The following is an 11,925-nucleotide window of genomic DNA, read 5'->3' on the forward strand; positions in this document are numbered from 1 at the left end:
GAGAGCGGGACAGTGGGATTAGTTTGGGGATTGATACGGGGCTATGGGGAGAGAGTGGGGCAGTGGGATTAGTTTGAGGATTGATACGGGGCTATGGGGAGAGAGCGGGACAGTGGGATTAGTTTCGGGATTGATACGGGGCTATGGGGAGAGAGTGGGGCAGTGGGATTAGTTTGAGGATTGATACGGGGCTATGGGGAGAGAGCGGGACAGTGGGATTAGTTTCGGGATTGATACGGGGCTATGGGGAGAGAGTGGGGCAGTGGGATTAGTTTAGGATTGATACAGGGCTATGTGGAGAGAGAGTGGGACAGTGGGATTAGTTTGGGGATTGATACAGAGCTATGTGGAGAGAGAGTGGGACAGTGGGATTAGTTTGGGGATTGATACAGGGCTATGGGGAGAGAGCGGGGCAGTGGGATTAGTTTAGGATTGATACAGGGCTATGGGGAGAGAGCGGGACAGTGGGATTAGTTTGGGGATTGACACAGGGCTATGGGGAGAGAGTGGGGCAGTGGGATTAGTTTGGGGATTGATACAGGGCTATGGGGAGAGAGCGGGGCAGTGGGATTAGTTTAGGATTGATACAGGGCTATGGGGAGAGAGCGGGGCAGTGGGATTAGTTTAGGATTGATACAGGGCTATGGGGAGAGAGCGGGACAGTGGGATTAGTTTGGGGATCGACACAGGGCTATGGGAGAGAGCGGGGCAGTGGGATTAGTTTAGGATTGATACAGGGCTATGGGGAGAGAGCGGGACAGTGGGATTAGTTTGGGGATTGACACAGGGCTATGGGGAGAGAGCGGGACAGTGGGATTAGTTTGGGGATTGATACAGGGCTATGGGGAGAGAGCAGGGCATTGGGATTAGTTTGGGGATTGATACAGGGCTATGGGGAGAGAGCGGGGCAGTGGGATTAGTTTGGGGATTGATACAGGGCGAAGGGGAGAGAGCGGGGTAGTGGAATTAGTTTGGGGATTGATACAGGGCTATGGGGAGAGAGCAGGGCAGTGGGATAAGTTTGGGGATTGATACAGAGCTATGGGGAGAGAGCGGGGCAGTGGGATTAGTTTGGGGATTGATACAGGGCTATGGGGAGAGCGGGGCAGTGGGATTAGTTTGGTGATTGATACAGGGCTATGGAGAGAGCGGGGCAGTGGGATTAGTTTGGGGATTGATACAGGGCTATGGGGAGAGAGTGGGACAGTGGGATTAGTTTGGGGATTGATACAGGGCTATGGAGAGAGAGCGGGACAGTGGGATTAGTTTGGGGATTGATACAGGGCGAAGGGGAGAGAGCGGGGTAGTGGAATTAGTTTGGGGATTGATACAGGGCTGTGGGGAGAGAGCGGGGCAGTGGGATTAGTTTGGGGATTGATACAGGGCTAATGGGAGAGAGCTGGACAGTGGGATTAGTTTGGGGATTGATACAGGGCTATGGGGAGAGAGCGGGGCAGTGGGATTAGTTTGGGGATTGATACAGGGCTGTGGGGAGAGAGCGGGGCAGTGGGATTAGTTTGGGGATTGATACAGGGCTATGGGGAGAGAGTGGGGCAGTGGGATTAGTTTGGGGATTGATACAGGGCTATGGGGAGAGAGCGGGGCAGTGAGATTAGTTTGGGGATTGACACAGGGATATGGGGAGAGAGCGGGGCAGTGAGATTAGTTTGGGGATTGACACAGGGATATGGGGAGAGAGTGGGGCAGTGGGATTAGTTTGAGGATTGATACGGGGCTATGGGGAGAGAGCGGGACAGTGGGATTAGTTTGGGGATTGATACGGGGCTATGGGGAGAGAGTGGGGCATTGGGATTAGTTTAGGATTGATACAGGGCTATGTGGAGAGAGAGTGGGACAGTGGGATTAGTTTGGGGATTGATACAGAGCTATGTGGAGAGAGAGTGGGACAGTGGGATTAGTTGGGGATTGATACAGGGCTATGGGGAGAGAGCGCGGCATTGGGATTAGTTTGGGGATTGATACAGGGCTATGGGGAGAGAGCGGGGCTGTGGGATTAGTTTGAGGATTGATACGGGGCTATGGGGAGAGAGTGGGGCAGTGGGATTAGTTTGGGGATTGATACAGAGCTATGTGGAGAGAGAGTGGGACAGTGGGATTAGTTTGGGGATTGATACAGGGCTATGGGGAGAGAGCGCGGCATTGGGATTAGTTTGGGGATTGATACAGGGCTATGGGGAGAGAGCGGGGCTGTGGGATTAGTTTGAGGATTGATACAGGGCTATGGGGAGAGAGCGGGACAGTGGGATTAGTTTCGGGATTGATACGGGGCTATGGGGAGAGAGTGGGGCAGTGGGATTAGTTTAGGATTGATACAGGGCTATGTGGAGAGAGAGTGGGACAGTGGGATTAGTTTGGGGATTGATACAGAGCTATGTGGAGAGAGAGTGGGACAGTGGGATTAGTTTGGGGATTGATACAGGGCTATGGGGAGAGAGCGCGGCAGTGGGATTAGTTTAGGATTGATACAGGGCTATGGGGAGAGAGCGGGACAGTGGGATTAGTTTGGGGATTGACACAGGGCTATGGGGAGAGAGTGGGGCAGTGGGATTAGTTTGGGGATTGATACAGGGCTATGGGGAGAGAGCGGGGCAGTGGGATTAGTTTAGGATTGATACAGGGCTATGGGGAGAGAGCGGGGCAGTGGGATTAGTTTAGGATTGATACAGGGCTATGGGGAGAGAGCGGGACAGTGGGATTAGTTTGGGGATTGATACAGGGCTATGGGGAGGGAGTGGGGCAGTGGGATTAGTTTGGGGATTGATACAGGGCTATGGGGAGAGTGGGGCAGTGGGATTAGTTTGGGGATCGACACAGGGCTATGGGAGAGAGCGGGGCAGTGGGATTAGTTTAGGATTGATACAGGGCTATGGGGAGAGAGCGGGACAGTGGGATTAGTTTGGGGATTGACACAGGGCTATGGGGAGAGAGCGGGACAGTGGGATTAGTTTGGGGATTGATACAGGGCTATGGGGAGAGAGCAGGGCATTGGGATTAGTTTGGGGATTGATACAGGGCTATGGGGAGAGAGCGGGGCAGTGGGATTAGTTTGGGGATTGATACAGGGCGAAGGGGAGAGAGCGGGGTAGTGGAATTAGTTTGGGGATTGATACAGGGCTATGGGGAGAGAGCAGGGCAGTGGGATAAGTTTGGGGATTGATACAGAGCTATGGGGAGAGAGCGGGGCAGTGGGATTAGTTTGGGGATTGATACAGGGCTATGGGGAGAGCGGGGCAGTGGGATTAGTTTGGTGATTGATACAGGGCTATGGAGAGAGCGGGGCAGTGGGATTAGTTTGGGGATTGATACAGGGCTATGGGGAGAGAGTGGGACAGTGGGATTAGTTTGGGGATTGATACAGGGCTATGGAGAGAGAGCGGGACAGTGGGATTAGTTTGGGGATTGATACAGGGCGAAGGGGAGAGAGCGGGGTAGTGGAATTAGTTTGGGGATTGATACAGGGCTGTGGGGAGAGAGCGGGGCAGTGGGATTAGTTTGGGGATTGATACAGGGCTAATGGGAGAGAGCTGGACAGTGGGATTAGTTTGGGGATTGATACAGGGCTATGGGGAGAGAGCGGGGCAGTGGGATTAGTTTGGGGATTGATACAGGGCTGTGGGGAGAGAGCGGGGCAGTGGGATTAGTTTGGGGATTGATACAGGGCTATGGGGAGAGAGTGGGGCAGTGGGATTAGTTTGGGGATTGATACAGGGCTATGGGGAGAGAGCGGGGCAGTGAGATTAGTTTGGGGATTGACACAGGGATATGGGGAGAGAGCGGGGCAGTGAGATTAGTTTGGGGATTGACACAGGGATATGGGGAGAGAGTGGGGCAGTGGGATTAGTTTGAGGATTGATACGGGGCTATGGGGAGAGAGCGGGACAGTGGGATTAGTTTGGGGATTGATACGGGGCTATGGGGAGAGAGTGGGGCATTGGGATTAGTTTAGGATTGATACAGGGCTATGTGGAGAGAGAGTGGGACAGTGGGATTAGTTTGGGGATTGATACAGAGCTATGTGGAGAGAGAGTGGGACAGTGGGATTAGTTGGGGATTGATACAGGGCTATGGGGAGAGAGCGCGGCATTGGGATTAGTTTGGGGATTGATACAGGGCTATGGGGAGAGAGCGGGGCTGTGGGATTAGTTTGAGGATTGATACGGGGCTATGGGGAGAGAGTGGGGCAGTGGGATTAGTTTGGGGATTGATACAGAGCTATGTGGAGAGAGAGTGGGACAGTGGGATTAGTTTGGGGATTGATACAGGGCTATGGGGAGAGAGCGCGGCATTGGGATTAGTTTGGGGATTGATACAGGGCTATGGGGAGAGAGCGGGGCTGTGGGATTAGTTTGAGGATTGATACAGGGCTATGGGGAGAGAGCGCGGCATTGGGATTAGTTTGGGGATTGATACAGGGCTATGGGGAGAGAGCGGGGCTGTGGGATTAGTTTGGGGATTGATACAGGGCTATGGGGAGAGAGCGGGGCAGTGGGATTAGTTTGGGGATTGATACAGGGCTATGGGGAGAGAGCGGGACAGTGGGATTAGTTTGGGGATTGATACGGGGCTATGGGGAGAGAGTGGGGCAGTGGGATTAGTTTGAGGATTGATACGGGGCTATGGGGAGAGAGCGGGACAGTGGGATTAGTTTCGGGATTGATACGGGGCTATGGGGAGAGAGTGGGGCAGTGGGATTAGTTTGAGGATTGATACGGGGCTATGGGGAGAGAGCGGGACAGTGGGATTAGTTTCGGGATTGATACGGGGCTATGGGGAGAGAGTGGGGCAGTGGGATTAGTTTAGGATTGATACAGGGCTATGTGGAGAGAGAGTGGGACAGTGGGATTAGTTTGGGGATTGATACAGAGCTATGTGGAGAGAGAGTGGGACAGTGGGATTAGTTTGGGGATTGATACAGGGCTATGGGGAGAGAGCGGGGCAGTGGGATTAGTTTAGGATTGATACAGGGCTATGGGGAGAGAGCGGGACAGTGGGATTAGTTTGGGGATTGACACAGGGCTATGGGGAGAGAGTGGGGCAGTGGGATTAGTTTGGGGATTGATACAGGGCTATGGGGAGAGAGCGGGGCAGTGGGATTAGTTTAGGATTGATACAGGGCTATGGGGAGAGAGCGGGGCAGTGGGATTAGTTTAGGATTGATACAGGGCTATGGGGAGAGAGCGGGACAGTGGGATTAGTTTGGGGATCGACACAGGGCTATGGGAGAGAGCGGGGCAGTGGGATTAGTTTAGGATTGATACAGGGCTATGGGGAGAGAGCGGGACAGTGGGATTAGTTTGGGGATTGACACAGGGCTATGGGGAGAGAGCGGGACAGTGGGATTAGTTTGGGGATTGATACAGGGCTATGGGGAGAGAGCGGGGCAGTGGGATTAGTTTAGGATTGATACAGGGCTATGGGGAGAGAGCGGGACAGTGGGATTAGTTGGGGATTGATACAGGGCTATGGGGAGAGAGCGTGGCAGTGGGATTAGTTTGGGGATTGATACAGGTCTATGGGGAGTGAGCGGGGCAGTGGGATTAGTTTGGAGATTGATACAGGGCTATGGGGAGAGAGTGGGGCAGTGGGATTAGTTTGGGATTGATACAGGGCTATGGGGAGAGAGCGGGGCAGTGGGATTAGTTTGGGATTGATATAGGGCTATGGGGAGAGAGCGGGGCACTGGGATTAGTTTGGGATTGATACAGGGCTATGGGGAGAGAGCGGGGCACTGGGATTAGTTTTGGGATTGATACAGGGCTATGGGGAGAGAGTGGGGCAGTGGGATTAGTTTGGGGATGGATACAGGGCTATGGGGAGAGAGCGGGGCAGTGGGATTAGTTTGGGGATTGATACAGGGCTATGGGGAGAGAGCGGGGCAGTGGGATTAGTTTGGGGATTGATACAGGGCTATGGGGAGAGAGGGGCAGTGGGATTAGTTTGGGGATTGATACAGGGCTATGGGGAGAGAGCGGGGCAGTGGGATTAGTTTGGGATTGATACAGGGCTATGGGGAGAGAGTGGGGCAGTGGGATTAGTTTGGGATTGATACAGGGCTATGGGGAGAGAGCGGGGCAATGGGATTAGTTTGGGGATTGACACAGGGCTATGGGGAGAGAGCGGGGCAGTGGGATTATTTTGGGGATTGATACAGGGCTATGGGGAGAGAGCGGAGCAGTGGGATTAGTTTGGGGATTGATACAGGGCTATGGGGAGAGAGCAGGACAGTGGGATTAGTTTGGGGATTGATACAGGGCTATGGGGAGAGCGGGACAGTGGGATTAGTTTGGGGATTGATACAGGGCTATGGGGAGAGAGCGGGGCAGTGGGATTAGTTTGGGATTGATACAGGGCTATGGGGAGAGAGTGGGACAGTGGGATTAGTTTGGGGATTGACACAGGGCTATGGGGAGAGAGCGGGGCAATGGGATTAGTTTGGAGATTGATACAGGGCTATGGGGAGAGAGCGGGGCAGTGGGATTAGTTTGGGGATTGATGCAGGGCTATGGGGAGAGCGGGGCAGTGGGATTAGTTTGGGATTGATACAGGGCTATGGGGAGAGAGCGGGGCAGTGGGATTAGTTTGGGATTGACACAGGGCTATGGGGAGAGAGCGGGGCAGTGGGATTAGTTTGGGATTGACACAGGGCTATGGGGAGAGAGCGGGGCAGTGGGATTAGTTTGGGATTGACACAGGGCTATGGGGAGAGAGCGGGGCAGTGGGATTAGTTTGGGGATTGATACATGGCTATGGGGAGAGAGCGGGGCAGTGGGATTAATTTGGTGATTGATACAGGGCTATGGGGAGAGAGCGGGGCAGTGGGATTAGTTTGGGGATTGATACAGAGCTATGGGGAGAGAGCGGGGCAGTGGGATTAGTCTGGGGATCGATACAGGGCTATGGGGAGAGAGGGGAGCAGTGGGATTAGTTTGGGGATTGATACAGGGCTATGGGGAGAGAGCAGGGCAGTGGGATTAGTTGGGGATCGATACAGGGCTATGGGGAGAGAGCGGGGCAGTGGGATTAGTTTGGGATTGACACAGGGCTATGGGGAGAGAGCGGGGCAGTGGGATTAGTTTGGGATTGATACAGGGCTATGGGGAGAGCGGGGCAGTGGGATTAGTTTGGGATTGACACAGGGCTATGGGGAGAGAGCGGGGCAGTGGGATTAGTTTGGGATTGACACAGGGCTATGGGGAGAGAGCGGGGCAGTGGGATTAGTTTGGGATTGATACAGGGCTATGGGGAGAGAGCGGGGCAGTGGGATTAGTTTGGGATTGATACAGGGCTATGGGGAGAGAGTGGGGCATTGGGATTAGTTTGGGGATTCATACAGGGCTATGGGGAGAGAGTGGGGCAGTGGGATTTGTTTGGGGATTGATACAGGGCTATGGGGAGAGAGCGGGGCAGTGGGATTAGTTTGGGGATTGATACAGGGCTATGGGGAGAGAGTGGGGCAGTGGGATTAGTTTGGGGATTGATACAGGGCTATGGGGAGAGAGCGGGGCAGTGGGATTTGTTTGGGGATTGATACAGGGCTATGGGGAGAGCGCGGAGCTGTGGGATTAGTTTGGGGATTGATACAGGGCTATGGGGAGAGAGCGGGGCAGTGGGATTAGTTTGGGGATCCATACAGTAGACTCACCTACGCTTGGGGGGGTACATTCCAGCTCCGCCTCCATACTCAGCTCTGTGCCGTTGGCCGCCGTGTCGCCCGTCGCCTCTGGGGGCAGTACCTTCGCGACGCCGCCCTTCCCTCCTTCGACGCAGCCTGGGTGAACAAGGCCACATCACCGGGAGTCAGGAGGGGGGGGACCCGCCATCCAGCCGCCACTCTCGTTCTGCTCGACCTCCCCCGGGGTGTCTGTGCTCCTTAAACAGCCACCCACAGCCACCCCCCCCTCCCAATACTCCCCCCGACAACCCCTCCGTCAGGCAAACCTGCTCCGTACGGATTCCGAACCCACTGGCCTACTTTCTCCCCATTGCCCTGTATCAATCCCCAAAGTGTTGGTCACAGGATAGAACATAGAGCATTACAGCGCAGTCCAGGCCCTTCCTTCGGCCCTCGATGTTGCGCCGACCTGTGAAACCACTCTAAAGCCCATCGACACTATTCCCTTATCGTCCATATGTCTATCCAATGACCATTTGAAAGCCCTTAGTGTTGGCGAGTCCACTACTGTTGCAGCCAGGGCATTCCACGCCCTTACTACTCTCTGAGTAAAGAACCTACCTCTGACATCTGTCCGATATCTATCTCCCCTCAATTTAAAGCTATGTCCCCTCGTGCCGGACATCACCACCCGAGGAAAAAGGCTCTCACTGTCCACCCTATCCAATCCTCTGATCATCTTGTCTGCCTCAATTAAGTCACCTCTTAACCTTCTTCTCTCTGACGAAAACAGCCTCCAGCCTTTCCTCATCAGATCTTCCCTCCATACCGGGCAACATCCTGGTGAATCTCCTCTGCACCCTTTCCAAAGCTTCCACATCCTTCCTATAATGCGGCGACCAGAATTGCACGCGATGCTCCAAATGCGGCCGCACCAGAGTTTTTGTACAGCTGCAACGTGACCTCGTGGCTCCGAAACTCAATCCCTCTACCAATAAAAGCTAACACACCGTACGCCTCCTTAACAACCCTCTCAACCTGGGTGGCAACTTTCAGGGATCTATGTACGTGGACACCGAGATCTCTCTGCTCATCCACACTGCCAAGAATCTTCCCATTAGCCCAGTACTCTGTCGTCCTGTTATTCCTCCCAAAATGAATCACCTCACACTTTTCTGCATTAAACTCCATTTGCCACCTCTCAGCCCAGCGCTGCAGCTTATCTCTGTCCCTCTGTAACTTGTAACATCCTTCCGCACTGTCTACAACTCCACCGACTTTAGTGTCATCTGCAAATTTACTCACCCATCCTTCTACGCCCTCCTCCAGGTCATTTGTAAAAATGACAAATAGCAGTGGCCCCAAAACAGATCCTTGTGGTACACCACTAGTAACTGGACTCCAGTCTGAACACTTCCCACCAACCACCACCCTTTGTCTTCTTCCAGCGGGCCAATTTCTGATCCAAACTGCTAAATCTCCCTGAATCCCCAGCCTCCGTATTTTCTGCAGTAGCCTACCGTGGGGAACCTTCTCAAACGCTTTGCTGAAATCCATATACACCACATCAACTGCTTTACCCTCATCCACCTGTTTGGTCACCTTCTCAAAGAACTCAATAAGGTTTGTGAGGCTCGACCTACCCTTCACAAAACCGTGTTGACTATCTCTAATCAGATTATTCCTTTCCAGGTGATTATACATCCTGTCTCTTATAAACCTTTCCAAGATTTTTCCCACAACAGAAGGAAGGCTCACTGGTCTATAGTTACCGGGGTTGTCTCTGCTCCCCTTCTTGAACAAGGGGACAACATTTGCTCTCCTCCAGTCTTCTGGCACTATTCCTGGAGACAAAGATGACTTGAAGATCAAAGCCAAAGGCTCAGCAATCTCCTCCCTAGTTTCCCAGAGAATCCTAGGATAAATCGCATCCGGCCCAGGGGACTTATCTATTTCCACACTTTCCAGAATTGCTAACACCTCCTCCTTATGAACCTCAAGCCCTTCTAGTCTAGTAGCCTGAATCTCAGTATTCTCCTCGACAACATTGTCTTTTTCCTGTGTGAATACTGACGAAAAACATTCATTTAGCACCTCTCCTATCTCCTCGGACTCCACGCACAACTTCCCACTACTGTCCTTGACTGGCCCTACTCTTACCCGAGTCATTCTTTTATTCCTGACATATCTATAGAAAGCTTTAGGGTTATCCTTGATCCAACCTGCCAAAGACTTCTCATGTCCCCTCCTGGCTCTTCTTAGCTCTCTCTTTAGGTCCTTCCTAGCTAACTTGTAACTCTCGAGCGCCCTTACTGAACCTTCATGTCTCATCTTTACATAAGCCTCCTTCTTCCTCTTGACAAGTGTTTCGACTGCTTTAGTAAACCACGGTTCCCTTGCTCGACCACTTCCTCCCTGCCTGACAGGTACATACTTATCAAGGACACGCAGTAGCTGTTCCTTGAACAAGCTCCACATTTCCATTGTGCCCATCCCCTGCAGTTTCCCTCCCCATCCGATGCATCCTAGGTCTTGCCTCATCGCATCATAATTGCCTTTCCCCCAGATATAACTCTTGCCCTGCGGTATATACCTATCCCTTTCCATCACTAAAGTAAACGTAATCGAATTGTGGTCACTATCACCAAAGTGCTCACCTATCTCCAAATCTAACACCTGTCCTGGTTCATTACCCAGTACCAAATCCAATATGGCCTCGCCTCTCGTTGGCCTATCTACACACTGTGTCAGGAAACCCTCCTGCACACATTGGACAAAAACTGACCCATCTAAAGTACTGGAACTATCGCGTTTCCAGTCAATATTTGGAAAGTTAAAGTCCCCCATGACAACTACCCTGTTGCTTTCGCTCCTATCCAGAATCATCTTTGCAATCCTTCCCTCTACATCTCTGGAACTTTTCGGAGGCCTAAAGAAAACCCCTAACAGGGTGACCTCTCCTTTCATGTTTCTAACCTGAGCCCCTACTGCCTCAGTAGACGAGTCCTCATCAAACGTCCTTTCCGCCGCCGTAATACAGTCCTTGACTAACGATGCCACCCCTCCCCCTCTTTTACCACCTTCCCTCCCCCTCTTTTACCACCTTCCCTCCCCCTCTTTTACCACCTTCCCTCCCCCTCTTTTACCACCTTCCCTGAGCTGACTGAAATATCTAAACCCCGGCACCTGCAAAAACCATTCCTGTCCCTGGCTCTATCCATGTCTCCGAAACGGCCATTGTCAACCTTATCAAAACGCTTTATTAAATCCATATACACCACATCAACTGCTTTACCCTCATCCACCTGTTTGGTCACCTTCTCAAAGAACTCTATAAGGTTTGTGAGGCTCGAGCTACCCTTCACAAAACCGTGTTGACTATCTATAATCAAATTATTCCTTTCCAGATGATTATGCCCCCTATCTCTCATAAACCTTTCCAAGATTTTGCCCACAACAGAAGTAAGGCTCACTGGTCTATAGTTACCGGGGTTGTCTCTACTCCCCTTCTTGGACAAGGGGACAACATTTGCTATCCTCCACAGTAACTGTCCACCGTACTCAACCTCCTTTTCCGTGTACGCCCTCTGCAGCGATATAGCCACATTGCCCCACTCTCTCCCCGCCCCCCCCGTCCCCCCCCCCCCCCCCCCCGTCCCCCTCCATAACTCACCTTCGGCGCAGGGATTGGTGCTGGAAGGGGAAACCTCCTCGAACGAGCCTTCAGCCCCACTGCTAGCTGAATCGGGAGGCCCACTCTGTCCTGGAATCTCTCGCCATACCTTCGCGTTTGGGTTTAGGCCAGAGGTCACCTGGGAAGAGGGAAGATGGTGACGGGGTTGGGGCCTTTAGTCAAGGACGGGCGCGCGCCGAGATCGAAACAGGGAATCACAATCCGCTCGCTCGAAACACCAAACACACCCTCAGCACTGACCCTCCCACAGTGCGGGGCTCCCTCAGCACTGACCCTCCCACAGTGCGGAGCTCCCTCAGCACTGACCCTCCCACAGCGCGGCACTCCCTCAGCACTGACCCTCCCACAGTGCGGCGCTCCCTCAGCACTGACCCTCCCACAGTGCGGAGCTCCCTCAGCACTGACCCTCCCACAGTGCGGCGCTCCCTCAGCACTGACCCTCCCACAGTGCGGCGCTCCCTCAGCACTGACCCTCCCACAGTGCGGAGCTCCCTCAGCACTGACCCTCCCACAGTGCGGAGCTCCCTCGGCACTGACCCTCCCACAGTGCGGAGCTCCCTCAGCACTGACCCTCCCACAGTGCGGCGCTCCCTCAGCA

At 53.3% G+C, this 11,925-nt stretch overlaps 1 protein-coding gene across 1 annotated transcript in view; it reads right to left on the bottom strand.

The window, feature by feature from the left end:
- LOC140406946 (la-related protein 4-like) overlaps positions 1-11,925 on the bottom strand; it is a gene marked incomplete at its 3' end in the record, with an annotated part of 31,959 nt that overhangs the window by 18,298 nt on the left and 1,736 nt on the right. The window contains exons 2-3 of the mRNA XM_072494785.1: positions 11,307-11,445; positions 7,664-7,789 (exon numbers count right to left, since the gene is read on the bottom strand). Coding sequence (XP_072350886.1) covers positions 7,664-7,789; positions 11,307-11,445 — 265 coding nt within the window. The remainder of the gene's footprint in view (positions 1-7,663; positions 7,790-11,306; positions 11,446-11,925) is intronic.

Source organism: Scyliorhinus torazame, unplaced genomic scaffold (assembly GCF_047496885.1).
Source record: "Scyliorhinus torazame isolate Kashiwa2021f unplaced genomic scaffold, sScyTor2.1 scaffold_1052, whole genome shotgun sequence".
Taxonomy (NCBI): domain Eukaryota; kingdom Metazoa; phylum Chordata; class Chondrichthyes; order Carcharhiniformes; family Scyliorhinidae; genus Scyliorhinus; species Scyliorhinus torazame.